The following is a 24,684-nucleotide window of genomic DNA, read 5'->3' on the forward strand; positions in this document are numbered from 1 at the left end:
ACAATTGTGAACAAGGTATTACGTGATGCCGCACAAGTGTGCGCACCAGGCGCCATACTTTTCGCGATAGAATGGCATCCCTTACAAATGTGAGTGGCTGTGGTGCCGTGGTGCAGAGGACCCAAGCAGAGCCAGCTCGAGGGTGCCACCGGCGCCGTGGCCAAGGTGTCGGGTCTGGTGCCGGGGGAGTACACCTTCCGGCTGGACGTTGTTGACACCAACAACCTGACCAGCTCCGACAATGTGTCCGTCACCGTTACTCAGAGTGAGTCGGCGTTTTGACAAAAGTCATTTCGTACAATAACTCTGGAGTTCAACTTGGTCACGGTCACATCCCATTCCTCCGTTCCCCTCCGAAATCATTCATTCTGCGAGTTGTCCCTAATATTGAGACAAAAAAGTGTGTATTTTTCTAGTTCATACCCGGTATTTTTGTCTATATAGCGGGGCATTCGTGTTAATGGGGTCAGAATCGACGAAGCGTCACTGTACAGGGTATCCCAAAAGAAAATTTACAGGGTTTTTTTTACCGCAAAAATAAACTAGGCATCGCCGAATGCTCATTCTCCGCCCAAAGGTAGCGCTAGAGGTCACAACAAGATGCCAAAGTTTCAGCCTGATCCGATATCTTAATCAAAAGGTATAAATGATTTTCTGAAAATTTCAAGAAGAAAATGGCGGCCGACGGAGTTTTTGAATACATGGGGCTCTATGGCACCAGAAACCGAAAACGGGCAAAAATGGGCTCCATTTTTCCATTGAAATTTTCAGAAAATCACTTGTAACTTTTGATTAAAATATTGGATCGGGCTGAAACCTTGGCATCTCGTTGTGACCTCTAGCGCTACCTTTGGGCGGAAAATGAGCGTTTGGCAATGCCTAGTTTATTTTTGCGGTTAAAAAACCCCTGTAAACTTTTTTTTTTGTGACACTCTATACTTTCTTTTTTGCCTTACGATGGACCTGGGGGATGCTACGAGACGTGTAAGCGAATCCAGGGCCACGTGAGTATCGTGGGACCTTGGGGGAGGGGGCGCAGCGACCTAGGACGCGGTCACACAATATGTTTGCAGCACTGGATTGGCCGGAATGGCTAGTGGCATAGGTTACGTTTTGTTGTAAGGTGAAATAGAGTAAGATGTTTTATGAGAATTTGGGCTAATAGGTGTTTGTGAGCTGCTTTCTTTCTATAGGTGCACATTCAAGCTGAATGTATTTCAGTGCCCTTTTAACGCAGAATGCATTTAATCAGCCAGTTTTCACAGAATTACGTAATGTTGGGCTGTAACAGTCGTAATGAAGAAATGACACCGGAAGGTGTTACGCCTTTAGGGAACTATAGAAAGAGACTTTAGCCTTGTCAGGATTTGAACTCCCCGCTTCAGGACTCGGGATTGTGAGCCAAGTGCTTTGCCTACCGAGCTATCCAGGGCCGTTGGTTTCTAGAGCTCCGAAACAAACTCGTTTGCCCGGCGCGTGAAGGTGCGATCGCATGCTTCACGTGCGGCTTTTGCTGTCGTGTTGCGCCATCTCACGGTGTGTGTCAAAAATGGGAGCGAATCTCGGTGGCGGTGCTGTTAGATGCCCTTCTCTTCTTCCCTTCAACGCCTATTACATATTCTGTGGTTACCAGTCTTTGTTAGCATGATCATGCTTCCAAGAATAACTTTTACAGCGGAGCTGTTAAGGGCTAGTTTCTCCAGTATCGTGTCCGCGGACAAACATATGTTGACACAAAACTCCAGACAGCTACCGCCATCTATGAGCAATGGCGACAGCCTTTCCACTCTGGTTTTCACCAGAGTGGAAGGGCTGAATTTCTCTAGGCGTTGTCCTTGAGGTCGTCCTAGATGTCGTCCTTGAGGTCATCCTAGACGTCGTCCTTGGTGTAGTCCGAGAGGTTGTTCTCGAAGGTGTCCTAGAAGTTATCCTTGAGGTCCTCTTCGACGTCGTCCTCGAGGTCAGCCTAGAAGTCGTCCTAGACGTTGTCCTCGAGGCCGTCCTAGATGTCGTCCTTGAGGTCGTCCTGAATGTCGTCGTTGAGATTATCCTAGACATCGTCCCTGAGGTCGTCCTAGGTGTCGTCCTCTAGGCGTCGTCCTCGAGGTCGCCCTAGAAGTCATCCTTGAGGTCGTCCTAGACGTGGTCCTCTAGGCATCGTCCTTGAGGTCATTCAAGAAGTTTTCCTTGAAGGTCGTCCTAGACGTCGTCCTCTAGGCATTGTCTCAGACGTCGTAAAGCTAACAGCTTTGCTGGTTCTCCATTTTCATGTGAAGTGGAAGGGCTCTACATTTTTTTTCCCGCATTTATTGTCTATTTATTGGATCTCTATGATGGTGGAGGCACTGTTTTAGTCTGTTGATTGCTGTTCAGTTGTTGCTTTTCTGCTTCTTAGTCTGGAATCTGGTACTACAGACAGCTGGTTGTTTTGATGGCCTATAGATGGAATTTCAATTTATTGCCATTTACGTGCTGACCATTTCTACTTTTACAGCAAAGCTGTTATGTGCTAGGATCTGGGAAAAAATGGATCCGCCGATGTTGGCAGAAAACTCTCCATTGGTCGTGGCAAGTATGAATAAATAAAAATAAAAAGAGGGGGCAACCAACATGAGTCAGCCTCCCTTGGCATTATTAGATAGTGAGGTCCTGATCCCTTGTTATCATCTCTAGGCATCGTCCTCGAAGTCATCCTAGAGGTTGTCCTTGAGGTTGTCCGAGAGGTTGTCCTAGGTGCCGTCCTTAAGGCGGCGTCCTCGAGGTCGTCCTGGAAGTTGTCCTTCTGGTCATCCTAGACGTCGTCCTCGAGGTAGTCCTAGCCATCGTCTTTGAGGTCCTCTAGGCGTCGTCCTGGAGGTCGTCCGCTAGGCGTCATCCTCAAGGTCGTCTTGGAGGTCGTCTTAGATGCCGCCTAGAGGTCGCCCTTGAGGTCATCTAGGCGTCGTCCTCGAGGTCGTCCTAGACGCCGCCCTAGAAATCGTCCTTGAGGTCGTCCTAAACATCGTCCTCTAGGCACCGTTCTAGATGTCGTAAAAATAACAGCTTCGCTGGTCCTACACCTTTACGTGAAGTGGAAGGGCTCTACAATTATTTGCTGCTGGAAAAGGTAGTGGGTGGACGTCGGGGAAACAAACTATGCACAGACTGGGCAGGTGACTTCATCTATGTCCAGGTCTTAGTGAAGCTTGCCTTAAATGAGTGCACCAAAAAAATGTCCAAGAAGCTGAGAGGTCAACAGGAGATGGCATAGCTTTATGCTGAATTCTTTAATTAATGAAGATAAGAAACATACATAAAAGCATAAAAACAATGAATACATGCTCGCAGAACAGACTGAAGATACGATAATGAGATATTTAGTTAATCTCTCGCGTTAATTCAAGAAGCGTTCAATATTTTGGATGGTTTCATTATTCCATCACCTTCAAATGCAAGTGGAACGTCAATGAGACGCGACGTCGTATTTGTGATATGACTGCCCGACATTTGCACACTCTCTTTTGCCGTTTCCACAGACACTAATGCAGCTCCCAAGGCGGACGCGGGCGGAGACCGAACAGTGTTTCTCCCCGCGGACGTAGTCTCGCTGAATGGTTCCCGCTCGAGCGATGACGTCGAGATCGTCTCGTGGCTCTGGACGCGCGAGCCCTCGTCACTGGCGGCTGGGGTGAGTGTCACCGGCTCAGACTCCCCGGCCTTGTGTCTCCGTTGCCGTGCTTAGGACGGCATGCGGCGTTTCACCGCCGAGACTGTGGCTCTTTTGGTAGAATTGGCCAGAAATCTAATAGGTCACCTTCCACACTAGTTATGAAAACAATTATGGGAGATTCTCACAGTTATGCACGTTTCTTTCGAGTGCGTCCCCGGTCTTTGGATTTTACGGTTACAGCCGCTACGAGGACTTGCCGGCAACACTTGCGGTACTGGGCAGAAAATTCCTTCTAACATGTGCTCTCACGTGCGTCGCCCTGTGACGGCAAGCGAAGCGCATGCACTTGGCTCTTGCCAGGCAGCAGTGTCTTACACTTTTGTGATTGGCGGAGGAGACTGCTGCCCACTGCTTACCATAGAACTCAATTTGTGCGTACTACACAATGTAAAACAGCCCACCACTCGTAATGTTACCTGTCTCGATTTAGTCTTGGGCAAAAACTCGTGTATGGGGTGTGTTCCCTTTCTCTTACATACTTGAGTGACCATACCAGAAGGTTGTGTAGTGTGCGATTGAGTGTGGATGTGATTGAAAGTGTGCGTTGCTACGTATGACACTTCTTCGCACACCGTGGCGAAAAGATTCAAATTTTTACCGGTACCCCTCTGTTTGCCGTGGCTGCAGCACATCCTGGAGAACTCGAGCTCGTCAGCGGTGCTGCGGCTGTCTTCGCTGATCCCCGGACGCTACATGTTCACGCTGACGGTGGGGGACGCCCAGGGGGCCACGGGCAAGGACACGGCCTCGCTCATCGTCAAGGCCGCCCCCACCCTTGCCCACCACGTTGAGCTTCTGCTGGATGTCGACATTGAGACCTTCACCCAGGAGCAGCTGGTCAGTGTCGGGGGCGGGCGCTGCGCCAGTCTCCGCTTTCAAATTGCGCACGACAGAGCGACCCAAGTGGCCGATCGTTGGCGGGGGGATTGAGCAATAGAGGACGTGCTCTGTTCGGCTCGTTTTCCTCAATGCACAGCATGTACCCAACACAAAGCCTGTGGACCTGATGCTTTACGTCATCTTCCTTGAGGGAGCACAGGGCACAGTGGATGTAAATATACAGGCTCGATCATGCTGATCAAGACCAGGGGCCCTAATCTACATGGCGGGACCAAGGAACCCGGACATTGCCGCCTGCTGCGATTGGCCAGTTCTGCACCACTGACCAATCGTAGCAAGTAGAAATGTCCTGGTCCCTTGGTCCCGCCGTGTAGATTAGTGCCCCTAGGAGCACAGAATCTGTCCCGTGCAAACCGGACTTCGTGTCTGGTTTGTGCTAGATTTTTGATTATTTTTGTTATATATTTTTTATATCATTGTGTTTTACTTTTGTTTTTATTATTTTAATCTATTTCTTTAATATGTTTTTGTTTTCTCTATTAATTTATTTTTATTTGTTTTCTTATTTTTTTTATTATTTTCACCCAAATTTGCTGCTGTTGCTGGCACGTTTTCTTTAAAACTAACATTATTTATTCCTCCATATCAGCTAAAAGTCCAGTGGTTACGATATCCAACTGCCTTTGCACCGACCCAGGTTCGATCCCCACCGTGGCTCAAACTTCATTTACAATCGCCAACGAATTTTCCAGACTTCGTGGGGGCTGAAAAAGCGTCGGAATAATAAAGCAGTCTGAAAAATCTGCTGATTACAAAACTTGGTTTTATGGAGCCTAAGCGGTCTTAAAAAGTTCTACAAAAGTACCTTCCGTCATGTTACGCTTGCAGGCGATCACGTACGCTTTTATTCACATCAGCATCATGTCCACACCTGGTGGAGGTGCAAAAGGCGGCCATGGGGTCCAAAGCAGGTATCGACGCAGGGCAAAATGACAAAACTGCGAAACATTTAGGTGCAAAGTTTAGAAGCTGTCAGCAGTGCACTCCGCACTTAAAAAATATAGGTAAAGAAAAAAAAAATTTTTTTAAACAGCCTGGATGAAAAGAAGTTGTCATAAAATACACTTGCAAGAAAAAAAAAAAAAAATTAGAGCTAAATTTGTTGCGCAAAACGAATTTGTAGTTGGCACTCGGAACGCCCACGCCGCCGCCGCCACTACCAAGTGTGGCGCGCCACTGGCTGAACGCATTTTTCTTTCTTGATAGACAGAAAGTAATTGAAATATTGTTTCATATAAAATAAAAAAAACTTGCACGAGTCCTATCCAGCCGAATGATACGCAAACTAAAATTCCGAAAAAACCATCATCATCATTACTTAGCGACTTATCTCCACACCGCCGCTGAGAGAGAATGCCCCAGCATGCTGCCATCGTCAATTTCTGACTGGTGCACTGGTCTATCGCGTGGTGCTTGCACTCGTTCGGGAGCTTCCTATGGGTTTTAAAGTTGCTTATTAATCTTTGTTTTTTATAGCGGCGCTGTTAAGGGCTAGGTTCCCCAGGATTGTGTCCGGTATGTCGACACAAACCTACCTGGACAGCTACCGCCATCTATAAGCGACGGCGGCAAGCACACAACCAGTCTGCTGGCCGCCGTCGCTCGTAGATGGTGGCAACCTTTCGAGCTATCGTAGAAGAATGGATAGTTGGGCGCGTTGGTGGGAATTCATCATAGGAAACAGCGCGAAAAACAGACGACGACAAAGAAGAAGCACACATAACGAGCGCAGCGCTCTTCACGTGTGTTTCTTCGTTCTCGTCTGTTTTGCACGCTGTTCCCTACGCTCTTATCAGTTTCGGTTTGGACTTAGGCCATGCGCCCTTTCGAGGAGTGAAGACTGGGGAGCGGGGACGTACGCAGCAGCGCGAATGGGGCTGCAACTGCCACAAAGCCGCTGTCGACTTCCACTGCGTCGAGCGCTTCGGATTTTCTTGCCAAAGAAGAGCACATCGCTCGCCTGGAAAGCCTCCGCCGAGAACAGAACCAGCAATGTAAAGGGTGCTGGCGGGCCAATGCCACGGACGATCGTGCCACGGAAGCCAAGCGCAAGTGCGAGGCCCGGCGACGACTGCGCTCCATGCCGGCTGAACAGTTCCCGGGCGCAACGGCGAGGATCCGGAGGGAGTTCGTGGATTACCCGTTTGGCGTCACGTGCGCCGCGTGCGCTTCATGGGACTCTGGTTCGCCGGAGACGTATCCACGATCAGCGGCATGTCGGACGAGGAGAAACGGGAAACGGGCACGTTACGGCAGTGTGTCGAGCACAGCTCCACTGATCCTCCTCCTTCACGAGAGTGGAAAGGCTGAACGTTTTTTGTTGCACTTAAAGGGACGCTGACACCCCCCAAAATTTATATTTTAATTTTTTGCCAGGCGATTCATTATGGTGTCGGAAGACTACCCAATCAATTGTTTTCTACAACATCACATATTTTTAATAAAGTACAAAAATGTAACTGCTCGAAACCGAAACTGGACTGGGGAGGAAGAAGAAATATAGAGGGGGAGAAAGGTGGCAGGAAGTCATGTGGCTGTGATACTTTGCTGCTTTGAAGCAACGCATTTTCAGCTTTTTAGAAGCCACGAAAAATGGGCATCATATGTCTTTATTTGGCGGTTGTGTCTAAGCCATGGAAAACGGCACGTGGCCACGGAAAAGAGAGTGATTGCGACTCAAACCGGCCAGCTCTTGATGGGCTGTGTTCGGTCAAAAAGAAAACTAATTTCAAGCCGCAAATTGTTTTCTGGGTAGCTAGGCTCTCGTATGTAATGTGCAAATAAAAACCTTGATGAGCATAAATACCCTGTCAGTGTCCCTTTAATACTAATAAGTAAATTTTAGTTCCCATAGGAAGCTCCCAGAAGAGTGCAAGCACCACGTAACTATAGTGGCCACTCACGTGACTCTAGTAGCCACTTTTCTGCGGGCTCCCACGGCTGCCAACTACAAATTCGTTTTGCGCCGTAGAATTAACTCTAACAAATATTTTTTCATTGTAAATTTGTTTTATTACATTTTCTTTCCATCCAGACTGTTCAAAAACAATTTTTTTAGAGCGCAGCTCTTAGGCGCCCGTTTCCGGCTTGAGGGGTGTGAGGGCCGGTGGTAGGCCCCAGGAAGAGAGAACAAGTTTAAAGATTAAGATAACTGTTTATTACGGAGAAGGAAGGTATGTCTGAGTCAGTGGGATGGGCGGAAGCAACTGGAAGAGAAGAACGCGGGCTTGGAGAATCTTGAGGCGAAGAGGCGATGGCAGCGGGGCAGGGGCGAGGGCGAGGCTAGTTTATGAGGTGAGGGGCAAGGTTACAGCTGCGGCGAAGAAGTCGGCTGCCGGGGCTTGCGAGCAGAGTCGACTTGGCTGGTGTTTACATTTGGGCGATGGGTAGAACTGAGGTCGAGAAGAATAAACGGTGGTTTGAACGGCGAGGGCTCGTTGGCTCCAGAGAACTCGGGTTGCGGGGAGCAATTTGGAAGGAACGAACGGAGCGGGGGCGGCAGAGGGGATGGAAGAATAACAGATGGCTACGGTTAACATATATGCTTACAGGGGCGTCGCCGTAATTGTGCGGTGCATTATGGGCAAATTTCCCCGCTAAATTTAGTGAAAAAATTTCCCCGCTAAATCTAGCGGAAAAATTTCCCCCCTAAATCTAGCGGAAACATTTCCCCACTAAATTTAGCGGAAAAATTTCTCTGGGGGGCCACGTGACCCTCCCCCCCCCCGAGAACACGTGACCCTCAGTACACTTCCCTCCTCCTCCTCAGGAGCTGCACTCTAATTCGGCGTTACAGGGAGTTGTAAACGGCATTCATTTTTTTTCCTTTGCATATGTCTTTTAATGGATGGTGAATGGCATGAAAACTGAACAAGAAGTTGGTCAGAGATCTAAATTTGACCAAACAAAGAAACCAAAACGATGATGATGATGAATCGTTAGCAAAAACAAAACGCTTAGCGTAGCACGCCTAGTGGTTGGTTTGGCAGCACTAAAATAGTGCTGCCAAACCTATCCAATCTATGTGAAACATCAGGCCAAGCCCATGGTCAAGCCAGCAAAAAATCCAAGACGGCAGCCTCCCAGTGGTCGCCGCTCATAACTAGGGATGTCGCAAACTTTTCTCGAACCAGATTTTTAGGTCGAACTTTCGGGGTTCGACTGGGTCGAACCGGTTCGACGAACCTTCGAACTTTTCCCCAGATTCGACCGGTTCGACTTTGTGGACAGTGTGGCCAGACCTTGATACAAGCATGTCTAGATTTGGAGAATGTTTTTTTAAGAAAAGGGTTATTTTATTTTATAAACAGTTGCAATTAAAACAAACTAATTCTAATCACTGAAGAGGTTAATAACTTAATTTTTTTTTGTACTGTATTAAGTGAAATAACAAATCAGCGCTGCCCTTAATTTTTCTCTTAGCCATTACCATCCAATCCGAAGCCAACTGGCCAGCCTGTCGCGCATGCGCACACGAGTCGAACCTCAATACAAGGTTCGTTGAATTTTCCACTAAAAGTTCGAAAAAGTCGAACCTGGTCGAACTCGAACCTCGGCCGGTTCGCGACACCCCTACTCATAACAACTTTAGTCCTAAAAATGTAACTTTCGGACTACATACTGTCAAAAAAATTGGTTGTTAATGCATACTATTTCAATTGGGTGCGTCACGGTTCCTCGTCTGTGTCCGAAATAATAGGCAAGTCCGAATTTTCGGCGTCCGAAAAATTGGTCGGGGGCTGTATTGACTCTATATAAAATCTTGACATCCGTAACAATATTTTTTAATGGTTCAAAGGATGGGCTTCGGGAATATTTTGCAGACAGGGAACTTTGCGATTGAGAATGTTATGCCAATGTAGTATTCATTACCCCATGATGATATACTCGCGTGATCAGTGTTTGCAATATATTTTTAAAAGTCGCTAAATTTGCAATAATTGGTTTGTTTACTGTATCAGCTTTATTTTGTGCTGACCCAGAGCCACGCTGTAAGATATAATATACCGTGCCTGGAACACAGCCTGCACTGAACTGTCGGCGAGGCTACCTCTTTGTTCCAAAACTTTCATCTTGTTTCCTTCTTTTGGTGGGGACGTTCTTCAAGGTTCTGAGCCACGCTCGTGTTCCCTGAAGATCAAGGAGTCCCTCGCTCATATTATGTTTTTTTTTTATCAAAATACATCAGTATAAATGTAAATCCGAAAAACACTGAGCCCTGCTTATGAGCCGATGTTAATCAATCAATCAATCGATTGTAAGCTAATTTACGGTGTCGCACATGTGCCTCGCAGGACACGTTGCTCAAGCAGCTGGAGTTGCTGCTGCATGACGGGGAGACAGTTCGTGTACACCTGGTCGACCTCAACTACCAGCAAGACTCTCGCAGGTGGGTGTTCCTTTGTCCTTGACCCCCCCGCCCCTGTCGTCCTATGGGCTTCACATGCGTGTCATTACGTCCCATGGACGTTCTGTGGACGGCTTCAGGATCACTTACGTCTTTCTGGGCAGTTAATTGTGCTGCAGACGAGCTAGCTCATTTGTCGAGTGCATACCCCACTCGTGCATCTTCGAAGCTGGACGTTTGCCTCAGGCTCTTTTTCCAGATCTAGGGCTTGTACCTTTCATTGACTGCGGATCAACATTTATTTAGTTTTAGTTATTCATTGAAATCCCTCTACATTCCCTGACGGGGGAGTGTTTTATACAATCAAGTTTGCAAAATTAGTATAAAAAAAAAAAAAATGTATGGTCATGCTAAACAGAACCTAAAAGAAAACTCTGCGATTCAAAGTTACACATGCATACGGATATTTGGAAACCCGAGTCGTGCCAAACTAAATATTAGCAGTGCTGTTTCCAAACAAACGATATATACATGGTATAAATAGTGCATCATCCTCATGATGAGCTGTAGTCTTTATGCCTCTGAATTGTTTAAAGGGACACTGACGGAATATCTATGCTCGCCAAGGTTTTTATTTGTACACGACATACGAGAGTCCAACTACCAGAACAGAATTTGTGGCTAGAAATTTGTTTTCTTTCCGCCCGAAAACCGCCGTTCGAGAACTGGCCGGTTTGAGTCACTCTCACTTTCTTCTCCGTGGCCACATGCCGTTCTCCACATGGTTTTGACACAACCACAAATATAATCAAAGTTGTGGGTCATTTAAGCCACACAATCAATATTAAAAATGGAAGAAAAATATGATACCCATTTTTTCTGGCCTCTAAAAAACTGCAAATACGTTGATTGAAATAAAAAAAAAGTTGCACAGCCATATGATTTTTGGCAACCCTCTCCTCCTCTATATTTCTTCTTCCTTACCAGTCCAGTTTCAGTTTTGGTTTCGAGCAGTTGCGTTTTTTGACTTCATAAAATATATATGTGATGCTTTAGCAATATATTGATTGTGTAGTCTACTGACACCATATTAAATTGCCTGGAAAGAAATTAAAAAAAAATATTTTGGAGGGTGTCAGTGTCCCTTTAAGGCCATGTCATCCTTAATACGAGTATACTTCATTAAAATATTCTGGTTTCGCAAATTTATCCCTAAAATTCGAGTATGGAAAGAGCATAGTCTAGAACCATTTTTCTTTCTCAAACTGGACTTCCGTCCATCCGTCTTCCGATTTGCACAATTTTTTTAGAGAGGCGGGAGCGTTTCTCGATGATGAGCCGTCCTAAATTCGTGCGGCCCTTCGCAAAGCCCACGTGGCACTCGACGTCGGTGTACGCCTTTGGATTTCCTCCGGTGCAGGGTGCGGATTGTATTCATGGCGGAGAAGGAAGGCGTCAAGGGGACCTGGGTGTCTTGCCGCGGCACCGCCGTGGTGTCTCGGCTCAAGCAGCGCCTGCGCACCCACAGCGCGCTTCTCGACTGGGACGTGCTCTACATCGACACCGTAGGTGAGCCTCCGCCGTCGTCCTCCCGTCGCCCGGGGTCGCTAAATCTAACGTTCATATATTTCAATTCGCCTTACGATCGGCCACAAAGGACGTTACGAGCCGTCTTGAGCTGATCCGTTACCAAGCAAGTGTCACGAGAGCTTAAGAGAGAAGCGCGGCGACTCGCCGGGCGCTCGGCCGCCTCGGTTTGACCGGGATGGCTCGTAGCGTCTGCCCCATTTTACTGTATCGCCAAGTGCACAGTAAAACCGTCTTTCTACGCAATTCTAAAGCTGCCTTGCCCTGTACGAATGTTGGGTGGCAAGTAAGGACTAACATTTTTTTCTGGCACATTTTCTGGCATCTCTTTTTCGGCGTCTTTTTTTCGGCGTCTTTTTTTCTGGTGTAGAGACAAGTGGAACGCGACTAGAGTCGGCCGACGGCGTAAAAGATGTGTGGCGAGCTGAGTCGAGAGCATCTCATTATCGCTCCGTGGCGAACAAGATTTCAGCATTAGCGGACGAGAAGGCCGAGGAACAAATCGCTAAGCAAGAAGCGCGAAGGTGATGAGCCATGCTCAACGCGTACGATGGCAAGCAATGACGTCGCCATTTATTTAACAACCGTGGCAGGCTCTTATTCGAACTTTGGGTGCCTCTTGAGCAGAAACGTCTATCGAAGAATCGCGGGCAATCTCTGCGCGGCTCGTATCGTTTGCGTCAGCGGTATAATGTCTCGACAGTTGGACCGCTGACGGTTCGTTTCTTTCGGGTCACATCCGCTCATCGCAGCGGCGGCGGTCGCCGGTGTTGTGTGCCACCGGTGCGTCCTGTACGAATCCTCGCTCTCTCCGTTTATGCAGTGTGCCAGAACGAGTGTTCGGGGCACGGCTCGTGCGACATCTACACCAAGCGCTGCGTCTGCGAGGCGTTCTGGATGGAGGACTTTGTGCGTGCGAGTCTGGGAGACCGCGAGAGCAACTGCGGTCAGGCTCTTTCTTGTCTTTCTCATCTACAACACGATTTAGTTTGGCTTTTTGCTGTACACTGCATGACGCTGTCGTTGCGAACACGTCATCGGCGATTTGCTGCTTTTGACTTGATTAGAGTATCGATGAGCAGCGAGTTCCACCGCTTTTAGGTTGCTGCCCCAAATGAATGCTTTCCTCTGCTGTAGTGGCTTTTATGACAGCCATTAGATTTTAAGGGAAAAAAAAAGAAAAGGAAAAATTGAAGATTGCTTGTTTGCTCTAACAGTGTCGCACTATTTCTGTCTTCCGAAGCTTTGGTATGTAGTGAAAATGGCTAGAAGGCATCCACCTAAACTCTTTGATGGTTGTGTCTTTTTTTTCCCCGAAAGATGTTTCCCAGTGGTCCGGCTTTGTTTACAAAGGAATAGTATAAAGAAAAGTTCAATCCGCAGGTTTTTTTTTTAGCTATCTTGCGAGCTGTTTAGGTTTAGAAGCATCAAATGAAAATACTGAACGTGAAAAGTGGCCGCTTTTTTTTTTCATTCGGTCGCACTTTGGCATATTCGCTTCCGCGACCTTCCAGCAGCTCAGATTCCTATCTGGAGGTACTTTACAAAACGTCTCCGTCGGATGACTAGCTCTCTTACTCTAAATTTATTTCCAAAAAGCGTTATGAATCGTAAGAGCCAGTGCTCCCATTCACACTACCGCCAGGGTGGCCTTTATGCTAAGTGAGCATCACGTGTGCAGAGCATCTAATTTTAAGACTATAAATAGCCCAGCAATGTGAAACACTGTGCGAATATAATGTTTATAGTTCACCAAAGACAAAACAAATAGCAATACCTCCCGCAGTGTGCACAGTTTCGCATTTAGGCAAGCACCTTCAAATGTGTACATAACCACTGCCTTGCATGTACGGTGACGACCGTCAAAGGGTTAAAGAGGGCACTTTCATTCGCACTCGAATCCCACACAACCTTGTCACAAACAAAGCCTGTCTGTCTACTTTCCCACGCTTCCTCCAAAGTGCCAATCATTATGGTCAAGGACAATGATGAGCTCAGAATCCTGCTGCACATAACGCCTTTTGGCCTAAACGTGATTGGTACCCTGTCATTCACTGGTCGCCGTCCTTAAATCACGATACCTAATTCTTCACGCATGTTGGAAGCTGAGCTCAAAGGTTTCATTTACGAAAAGGACGTTTGATTTGTGTGTATTGAACATTGGGGGTTCTGTTCGAGCTTTGAGCAAGCTTGTGGTGGGTTTGAATACTGGTATAGACATCCCATTGTTTCACGTGTTGCCCCGTGCCCCTCCAGACTGGAGCGTCCTGTACGTGATCATCATCTCGTTCCTGCTGCTCAGCCTGCTGTCCTCCCTGCTCTGGGGCATGACCTGCCTCTGCTCCAGGTGGGGAACGATGGCAGCAAAGATCTTCTTCCCCGGGGAAAGGTTGAAAGGCCACTCAATCACTCGAGCTAGGCGAACGGCGCCTTCGGCCGCTTTTGGGGAGACGCCGCTGGGCTTCCTCAGAGACTGCGTGCCACCTTACGATGACGGTTGCGCTCTGGGGGGTTTTCGCAACGGATCCCGGTGCGCGTTTGCGTGCGGGTAAATGTTCGCTGAATGCGGCGGAGACAGTTTCCTCGCTACAGCCTCTTTCACAAAGGTCTCTGTACGCCTTGATGGGTGGTTTTCTCCTCTCCACCCTCCTCCTCTCCAGCATTTGCTCTGTCAAAGGGTAAAGACTGGAGGACCTCATGTGGGGAGCTTGTCTCGCTTTTCTTAACCTACAACAGGCTATAGATTTAGTGCGAAATCTTCTCTGCTACATTTAGGGGGAAACCAGTGGTGTCACGTGACATCGGGTCACGCTACGATTTAGAGGGGGTCTCAATACTCCCTCTAAATCTTACGGGAATTTAGTGTCGTGTGACGTCAGATCTCGTGCCACGTCAGTGTGTCACGTGACGTCACAGTGTCGCGTCAACACCAACCTAAATTTAGTGAGACGCAAGTCTCACTAAATTTAGGTTTAAGTTTAAACCTAAGTTTAAACTAAGTTTAAGTCTAAGTTTAAACACGGTAGCGTAACTGTGTGCAGAAAGGTGTGCAGTGCCTTTGTTATCGCTGCAGTTCATCTGCAGGCCCCGGCAAGGAACCGACAATTATTTTACTGTCTACGACGATTGCTCGTGAGCTTAGAAACATTTTTGAGGACGACGACAGAAGGATTGCAGTAATACACTAGTTCCATGCTCCTCAAGCTTTTCGCTCTCGAGAGATCTCTATCTGTTTCGAGTGGCAGCCAAGGAACCCCTCCAGGTCTCTGCATTGATGCTGTAAGGCGGTGCAGGAGCCTACAGACTTTGTAGACAGTAATCGGAATGTAGTCATTTGTTTCCTTCCACCTCCCTTCTTTTGGCATTGTTGAATTTAAGTAGTGTGGGAGTCTCATAACTTTGTTTGCAATAATGTATGCACCAGGGAGTTTCTGTTCTTATACTTGCGCACGGCTCAGTCATACTACAAGAGTGCCTAAACGGAGAAAACCCTTTGCTTAGGGGTAGTGATAATCTATATGACTTAGGTACTTGAGGAGCCCCTGAAGGTACTTTGGGCAGCCCCTTGCTTCCTAAGAGTCATGTTTGAAAACCTGTGCATAAGCAGTAAGACATACCTAAACAAGCTCAAAGGTTGTGTGAAATTTGTACGAGATAAGCCTTGTTAAAGGGATTGTCCTGTCAAGTTTTGTGTTTGAGAGAACAATTGAATATCATTGTTATTGCCCCGAAATGCATTGTCCGCGCAATATCGGAATTTTATATGCCCCTCTGCATGAGTAATTAAATTTTAAATTGCTCCTATCGCTTCCTCGTGTAAACGGTGCTTTCGTTGGCAACATTGATGCCCTGACGTCACATGATGCAAAGCGAGCACATCCGTCTCGTCATTTGCCAGCGAGTGAATACTGTAGCATACTTCATATTTGTTGTGATCATTTTGTTTCGTGAAGGGTCAGATTTTTGTTGCACTTCTACTACTACAACTGCTACAATTGCCGGGCTGCACCTGCGATCCACGAGACGTGCAGCAACAAGGAAAAATGGATCGTCACCGTGCGTAGGGAGCACTGGGTTCTCGTCAAGATCGAGATCCTGCTTGTGCATCAATCATTTCACAAAAGGGAGCTACGAGCTGGGCTCTAAGCAGACAGAAGGCTCGTAAGCTGAGGTGTGATGCTGTGTCAACGATATTCAATTACGTCCACCCACTCCTCGCCCAAATTGGATCGATCAATTCGATTATGCAGCGAAACTGAAACCAACAGCTAGGCCATCTTGAAGCGATGCCAAAAGTTAAATTTAGCACGCGTGCAGCTCGATTCAATTTGACCCGCATGTGAAAACGGGATGTGGCTACGATTCACCAAACTTGTCCGAGTCAAGTGACGATCTAGAAATGTTGCAGGCATTTTGAACGATTCGCTGTTTGCCTTCAACCCGCGGGCATCGCCTCCGGGGGAACGACCCGTAGCCGCATCACCAATCTAGTGGATCTGCCTATATGGGGACCCAGATACCGCTTTAGAGACAAAGTCTGCATCCGTCCCTTTGCTAGCGCGCCTTGTCCGATTGGTGGCCATCGCAGTTGTGTATGCGCGAGACGGCATGTGTTTGCTCGAAGCCAACGGTTGTTTTTGTGTAATGTCCTGCTAAAAGGTGCAACTTTTTTGCACTTGCTTGGAAGCTGCATTAGAAGGAGCATATTTCAGTAGGGTACAGCCTAGGAGACTATATAATTCTAAACAAAATGCAAGGCATCCATCGACCAACGCTTGTTATGCCGACCATACAACGATTCTTTGCATTATGCGACGTCACGCGGCAGCTACGAATGTCAGTCATCGACACTGGTGAATTCGGAGTGCAGTTTCATACACACATTCAAGAGAGGTTTAATCAATATTGGGACATCGTATATCAAAATAAAAATGATGTTTGTCTATATGAAGGCTCCCTTGACATAACGAGCGCAACAACTTAAGTACTTCCGGTTTCGACTGGACAATCCCTTTAAGAACCTTTGTGTTTTTAATTTCAAACTTTGCTACGTCTTTACACACGTGGACACTGATGTCGATGAGAAAGAAGGTTTCGGTTAACGGTGTGTTGGAGTCATGCCATCATCGGTTGCGGGGTGCAGGATGCGGCTGAAGCGGCCCAGGGTGAAGAAGAGCAACTACACCCTGCTCAAGGACTTTCGCGACGTAGAGAAGGATGGGCAGGAGCTCATTCCCAAAGGTATGCCTGCTCCCCAATGGGGAACTTCAGATCACTTCGGTGTTGTTAGTATACTGGGATGTGCCATGTGTGTTTCTGATAGCCTGATGCAGAACCAAACGGACTGATGAGGCACTGAAGTGTTCCAAGCAGGCTGTTGCGAAATGATAAATTTCTCGTCAGCTTCACATTTGACTCTGCTGTAGAATCTCTGGTTGCGTTGTTTGGTCAGCTGTTGCCTCCTTTACAATCTGAATAATCGACAATGTGTTGACGGAAATTTTGCCAACATAGTCCTTACTAACTTGGGGAAGAGATAAGTGTATGATGGTAGGCAGGACAGCTGTAAAGTAACTAAAAAGGTATTAGTGAAAAGACTGAGTGTGTGCAGGCGAGCTGGTGGTAGCTAATCATGTCGTATTACACCTGAGACTGCGGTGGAAGAAATCGGAAGAACTTTCAGTAGAAGGAACAGACACAGAGAATGTGAATGTCTGCAACAAAGGAGTTTATCTGTAGAGTGTGGTTGGGAAAAAGTTCCGTGGGTACTTAAAGGCTGTTTGAGAAAAAAAACAGTTAGCTGAGTTTGAGACGTTCTCTGTGTCTGTTCCTTCTACTGAAAGTTCTTCCGATTTCTTCCACCGCAGTCTCAGGTGTAATACGACATGATTAAAAAGGTATATTAACTCTTTCCATACTATGCCATAGGTTATCGATCACCGGTGATCAATGGTTTCCAAGCGCCGTCAAGAAATTAAATTTAGTGCGGAGAATTATGTTCCACAATCTTGTGGATAGCCTAAGAACTCTAGTTTCAGTTTCAACGTAGGTTTGAGCTTGATCACAAGCTGGTGGGCTGTCAAAAATAGTTTTGGGAATGGTTGTTGCACCTGTCTAGCATGACTAACTGCTTGTATCAGTCTTTTTAACAAAAATGGCATTATTTAGCTATACTGTGGCATATATTTTAGACCTCAAGAGCTCTGGGCACTCTTTAAATTATGTTATAGGCGTCGCTCAACAGATGTTTGTTGGTAAGCATCACTATAATTTTCAATGCTCTCCTGAGCCGGCGTGTACTTTTTATGTTCCCAACAAGGCGGACAACAAGGCTAACTCTCCGACGAACCACAAACTATACAACTTGGTTAGATTGCGCTAACCTTCAGAAGTAATAGCCGTAGGTGTGGAGCGCATTTTGTATATTCTGAACTTTTTTTTATTTGTCGTTTACTTTGACATAATTGTAGAAGTTTCAGCGTTTAAATGCCTAACACATGTGCATTGTGTTTTCAAGGAATTAAATTTTGAATTATTTTTTCTAGATTATACTAACCTTTGTTTCTCTTGGAAGGATTGGCCACATTTTGATGTGTCATATTTCTTCATACGCAAATTAGTTTGGGAAATAAAAGATACTTCCTAGGTTGCGATGACATCTCAGTAACTGTAACTTGACGACATTTTTGGAGTATCCAATATATGTCGACAAATGTATAAAAGATACATGTTGACGAGTACCCAAATTCATATGGATTCAGTCCCAACATTCGTGCTACCCTTTGTCACTTCCCCAAACTCTACAGTCAATACGATGTTGAATTGAGGTGGAACTGTGCCAGTATACTTCCCACTTTACAAACTGATCGGGTCGTCGACAGTCGCAGCGCGCCTCAATGTCGTGGAACATTTTTGATAGTAACCGCTACATAACTTAGTAGTTGTTTCTTCTTAGTGTCTGTAACTTGTTACAGTACATGTATTTTTAACTTATGTCAGCTTACCATAAAATACCGAGCAAGCACCCACGCAAACGGGGGAGGTAATCGCAACAAAATGGGGGTGGGTTCTTGTTACGTCCGAGAGCAGAAAAGCATAAGGGGACTTATGGTAGGGCAGGCCCTTGCTTGATCCGACAGAACGGTACAGGAACAGTATAAGGGTCTGGCGGAAACCTTAATTTTTAAAGCAGACTCCCCGCCCTCGTCGAGCCCGCTTTGCACTGGCACTCTCGCGTCAAGCTTCACCACCCCTACCGACACACATGCGTAAAGCTTCATCACTTCGCACCGGCTTCTCTGAAAAGCAGCCGACACGACGGAGCCCCCCCGGTCAGCCCGGTGTGCTCGGAAGTTGGCCGGGGTGGACGTTCATCATGTCCTTTGCCTATATATTTAAAATGCTTCAAAAGTAGGCGGCGGGCGCTCATTGCAACGTGGGTGCATGCTCAATATTTTACAGTGAGTAGCTGTAGTTTAATTACGTTTTAAAATTTACTCTTGAAATAAATCCATAATCTACAAACTCTCAGACATTCCTACTGTGCCGCATTCCTGCCATTGCTCACACTCGACTGCCCGTTCATCCCAGGCAAGCACCAGACGAGCAGTTTGATGGCGTCCGACTCTGACTCTGACACCCTGTTCGAGACGAGACCTCGGCCGTCGGTGGCGGTGAAACCGCTCACCGGAAACCACCGGACGGTGCTCTCCAACGGACTAGTCAAGCACCCCAACCGAGTTCGGACCTGAACACCGATCGGGGTGCAACCCTCGCGCTGCAAGTCTAGAACTGGAGGTGGCGAGTCCGTCAAACTTCGCAAGTCGGATGCTTCCCAATGCAGGGCTCGCTGAGCACCGAAGCAACACGTGTCAAGTTGCAAGACGGAACTCGTGTAGCCCTGCAAACGTCCGTGGGACGTTCGTGCGACATTGTAACGTCTTCATGACGTTTATCTGATGTCATAACGTCCTGTGAATGTTGATGGGACATTTATGGATCATTTCAACGTCTTCAGGACATCCGTGAGACAATGTAATGCCCTTAGGTTGTTGACGATACGTTATGATGTCGTAAGGACATTATATAGACCTGTAGCATCCTGTGAATGTCAATGGGACATTCATGGGTCATCATGATGTCCTGTGGATGTTGATGGGGCATCGATGGGTCCATTAAAATGCTCAGGATATCTATGAGACATTATAATGCCCTGGAGGCTTCAATAGAATGTTATGATGTCCTAAGGACATCCATGAGGCATTCATGAGTTATTATAACATCCTTAGGACATCTCTGAGACATTATAACTGCCTGAGGACATCAGTGACACATTATAACATCCATGACACATTATAATGTCATCAGAACATTCTTTCGATATTATAACCTCTGGTGAGCGTCAATGAAACGTTCATAGGTCATAAAATGTCCTGTGGACGCCGATGGGACATTCATGGGTCAATTTTAATGTCCACGGGGCATGTGTGAGGCATTAAAACTCCCTGGGGACATCGATGGCACATTAAAACTTCCCTAAAATGTCCACAGGACATTCATGGGACATTATAACGTCCTGAAGACGTCTGCAGAATATTTTGTGCTGTTTGGGTTGGCACCTCCCGAATTCGGGCAATGATAGTGTGCACCAAAGTTGGAAAGGTTTCGCTGAACTTGCAGTGCTCGCTCGACAAGCGTTTTTCGAGATGACTGTGATGTTCCACCATGCTTGTCCGGCCGGTCATTGTTGTTGTGTTCCTCTCCGATTTGCCTTTCCTAGTGGCATCCATCTTTGAAGATTTTGGAAGGCTGTTTGACGGAGATGGTTTATAGATCACTACTTTCTTAAAGTTTATTTCACAGAGCCACATGGCATACTTGGTTCAAAGGTAGCTTCCCACGTTTTCCATTTGCAGACGGCTGCGAGGCGTGCAACAAAAATGACATATTGGCTTTCTGAAGGAAAGTGGAAGCTACTTGGTAGTTACTACCATAGTCGCTGACTATAAGCGACGATGTAGTACTCGGGGACGGTAAACTGAGCAACCTCTTGTTGCCAACACCAGCCTCGAGCTGCTTTATAGGTTTCGGTGTCGCAGACCTTTTTGCTTCAGGCTTTTTGTTGTTTGGTACTTAAGGGGGGGGGGGGGGGGGACTGGTAGCAAAACCGTTGTTTTTTTACCCTAGCTCAAGTTTATGCAACGCAGCAAGTTTTGCCGACTCATGCTTGCAGCGAGTTTGATTGACCCCTTTCTCTAATTTTATGCGCCAGTTTACAAGGTGCTTATGTTACTGATTGGCGTCGATCGACCTTGTCAAAGCACGCTTGGAGATGTTTTAACTCTCTGATGCCCAGTATTGCTCGGGAGCAATAATTCAAGAGTGATTTAATTTCTCCCATGCCATGTGCACCTCAGTAAATTTAGTGCCCTCTGTCGCAAGAACAAGGACACCCGCGCTTAGCACTGAAGAATCGAATCGCGTCTTCGAAACAGATCACTTTTCCTTTGAAGCCATAGCTGACAGGGTATCTGAGTTACGATGGAGTGCACCACTCGCCTCGAAACTCTGGGAAGGAAAACAGGTGCAAATATTGCAAGTCCAGTTACAAGTGTCTCTACCGTGCGAAATGCGAAGTGGACCTGGTGCCTACTCCTGGGTCGTAACTGATTTCGGTCGTTGGGCATAAAATAATGCTGCAAATGCCCAATGTTGCTCACAATCAACATTTTGAAAACATAATTACGAAAAAAGGTAATATTTTTCTGAGACCAGATTTTTGTTATTCTGTGTGCTCTAAAACCATGTCGAGATTTCTAGGTCTCCAGTATTTCAACTAAACTTCTGGGCATCAAAGGGTTAAGTGCAATGTTTAAGTGTGAAAAAAATGTTTTTTTTTTCTTGCTTTTGCTTGCCTCTTTGCGTATTGATCAATGCCTTCAAGCAGGGTTGCAGAATGGCAAACTTTACTGCTCTGCTAGAATGACTTGTGAGATTGGCACTGGTAAACTATGACAAATTATATTTGTGTGTTATAGTTCAAGTTAAAATTTTATTTGATTTTATTCTTTGTTCTTTGTATACATAAAATTGCAGTCAGTTACTATTGCAGTCGAGCTCAGGATAATTATAATGATCAAATGTCTGTTAAGCTAATAGGCCCTCTTTATCGATATATGTTTTTTGGGGAGGAGAGATGTTTGCTGGGTTGATCAAAGCTGTTATTGCACAAAAGAAATGGTTCACTTTGTGAAATGCTGGAATCAAAAATCATACAAAGGTGCCTTCATTGAGGGAACAACAAATTATGAACACTTGCGTGTCATATATGCTCTGTACCCCTTAGTAAATGCTGCCATTTAACTGAACTGGTCTTTGATTTATTGAGTGCAACTTTTCTTACCATTTATATTCTCATTAAAGGTGGAAATACTATCAGCAAACAGTGTCTCTGCAAATAGGTTAACAGCTCGAGTTTGTTTCGAGAACATTAAAAAACTCCCGCAATTCTTTCTGCTGTTTACGTTTTGTGCCATTTTTTTATTTGTTTACATCGGCCCCAAAATGTTTGTATATTTGTAATATAAAAAGCCGAGGTTCTTTGAACTGAAACAAATTGAATCTATTTTAAAACAGCCCTTCTGCAACCTTTGCTTTTAGTGATTAGGAACAAAGCTGCATTTCTTGTGCATTACATGCTATGAAACACATCATGCATACATTCTTAGTTCCTCAAGTTGCATTATTGCTCTCTAGGTGACTTGCATCGCGTGAACTCGGGCGTCACAGTTTGCTTCCACGAAAGAGCCACGACACTGTGTTCTGATTCTCCATGACACACTTTTCGAGTTGCAACCTTTTTTTTTTTTTTTTTTTGGCAGTTTCTCTGTAACAGAGTGAAATGTGCGTTTGCAACGTTGCAATTATGTAATTATTCTTCAGGTGCCGGAGTTTGCCATTGTCTTCCTCTGCATTAGCTGCAGAGGTCATCGCTGGTACGATGCGGTCATTCCATGTCGTCTTTCACGATTAGCTTATGTGGTTCCCGCGGCATTAAAAAGAATCAACCGAACTGTGCAGGAACAAATGGCGTTGATTGCATCACGCAAAGGTTGATTTGTGTTTTATGTCCGTGGTGTCACGCAGGTCTGTTGTTAATTTTTCTTTTCTCGTTATATCAGTTGGGAGTTATGCACATTTTGGGGCACTTTTTGTCCGTATGGAGTGTAAATAGAGACGTCGACATTCTGCAGTACTGTGATGTTAGCAGCTGTAGCCTTTTGAAGGTGCTATGCCCCCGAGAACTGTGTATATACGGGGGGTCTTTGATCCTGAGGCACGCTGGAAAACGAGCAGGAAAAATGGTTGTCTGCACGTAGAAAACCCAAAATCTCATTAAGGTTGTATATTAGTGGGATATTTTACCTTGTGAAATTTCAAGGTGTAGCTTCAGTCCTGCAAAAAATGAGAACATTCTGGACATTTTAAACGATGGGCTCCAAAGCAGACGACTGACTCACGACGATCGAGGGACTTGTTTGGAGTTGCTGTTAGGAGGTGGCGCGGATCGTGTTACAACTGGAAAACGTTGTCATGGCTGCCGTCGATCAGACTGAAGATAATCTTTGTATGCGTAATCTAATTTACCTCAAAATAATTATGCGGAGTAAGTATGGGCACTTAGTTGCACATAGTGCCACCCCTCTCTAGCGGCTCCAAACATGGCTATCTGCACAAATCAGCCATTAGCATCACTTAAATTCTCAAGGACGTTTTTTTTATTTGTTTTTTTATGGGAGGAGCGATGGCTTGAAATTTCGCAATCCAAAATCCGCTTGCTACATGCAGACATTGATTCTTCCGTCTCGTGTTATATTATTTCCAGTCGACATGCCGGCATTTTTCACGATTGTGCAATATGATGTGGTTTGAGTGAAATGTGAGTGAATGTTTTAAATGGATATCTGTACTGTCAGTACCAAGAGGATGATCTCGTAGCTCTTGAGGCTGACACCGGCTGCTGTTTTGTGGCGCTCCTTGTGTAGAGGTCAGTGTGCCATAGGACTATTTAATGGGAGTATTTCGATAACAGACGAGCCCAGTGTTGTGAGTCAGGTGTTTCACTAGTTGCGGGATTAGAAGCACCCGTCCTTTGTTAGTAGTACTGATGTCCACGCATTTTGTATTTGAGTTTTATGCGTCGAAATAAACTTGAATTGAAAGACTTTCCATCAATGTCAGACTCTCTTTTTCTTCTGTCAAGGGGTCGAGAAGCGAGGTCTTTTGTAATTTGAATTTCGAATTCGGTGAGATTTGGCGCTGTCAACGAGTTTTCTGACAAATAATTACCTAGTGAATTGCTCGCGTGATGAGTCAAATTATATATTATTAATTCGTAACAGTAGACACATACAAATAATGGATCTGGAGTTCGAAGCGAAGTGTGGTTTTGGGCCAAATATTTTCAAATCGAATCTCAAATAGCTGCTGCACCCCTCTCCAAACCTTTCAGTTCTGTTGCACTATCCTTAAACGAAAACCCAGCTGGACTTGTAAATTTTGATTCCAAGCTTGCACTTGTTCATTTCTAGGCTCAGTTAAAGGACGGATTTCACATGAAAATATACCCACAGCGATGCCCGGCTATATCTAGTTGAAGAAAGTTGTAAACCGTGCCCTATGCAGATATTCTTTCTTCAATTTCAATTTAAAGGCAGAGAAACGCGAATGATGAACGCAGCTTGTCAGGAAACCGCTGCCTAACATCATGATAGCCACGATTTCATTTGAACATCTTACTGCCACGTAAAAATCAGCATTCACAAAAAAATTAAAAAAAAAATTGGCTTGCTCATTATGTTTATACAGCCTTGATGGAGATGCGCCTCTACGGGTAATCGGTCTCTTAGCTGTAGATGAGAAATTTGGCCAGTGTGGTACAACCGCTAACCTGGGGTTTTTAACGTGCATCACGCAGTAGTGATGACTCGAACGCGTGTCGGTACGAAACTCATCCAGATCGAAACGGGCGGGGGCGGCGGGGATCGAACCCAGGAGGTTCCCAGCGCAAGCTTTCGCTCCACGCTCCGAGCTGAGACGCGTTAGCTCACTCGGCCACTTCCTTTTTTTTTTTTCTTCTTTA

At 46.0% G+C, this 24,684-nt stretch overlaps 1 protein-coding gene across 1 annotated transcript in view; it reads left to right on the plus strand.

Annotated features, from left to right (window-relative positions):
- The window catches only part of LOC8036503 (dyslexia-associated protein KIAA0319-like protein), a 48,227-nt gene extending 24,456 nt beyond the window's left edge, over positions 1–23,771 (plus strand). The window contains exons 12-20 of the mRNA XM_029974100.4: positions 117–265; positions 3,516–3,667; positions 4,337–4,546; positions 9,904–9,998; positions 11,377–11,525; positions 12,367–12,489; positions 13,800–13,890; positions 16,687–16,784; positions 19,134–23,771. Coding sequence (XP_029829960.3) covers positions 117–265; positions 3,516–3,667; positions 4,337–4,546; positions 9,904–9,998; positions 11,377–11,525; positions 12,367–12,489; positions 13,800–13,890; positions 16,687–16,784; positions 19,134–19,294 — 1,228 coding nt within the window. The 3' untranslated portion in view covers positions 19,295–23,771. The remainder of the gene's footprint in view (positions 1–116; positions 266–3,515; positions 3,668–4,336; positions 4,547–9,903; positions 9,999–11,376; positions 11,526–12,366; positions 12,490–13,799; positions 13,891–16,686; positions 16,785–19,133) is intronic.
- Positions 23,772–24,684: the final 913 nt, after the last annotated feature.

This window comes from Ixodes scapularis, unplaced genomic scaffold, assembly GCF_016920785.2.
Source record: "Ixodes scapularis isolate PalLabHiFi unplaced genomic scaffold, ASM1692078v2 PGA_scaffold10__122_contigs__length_95168666, whole genome shotgun sequence".
NCBI classification, from domain to species: Eukaryota; Metazoa; Arthropoda; class Arachnida; order Ixodida; family Ixodidae; genus Ixodes; species Ixodes scapularis.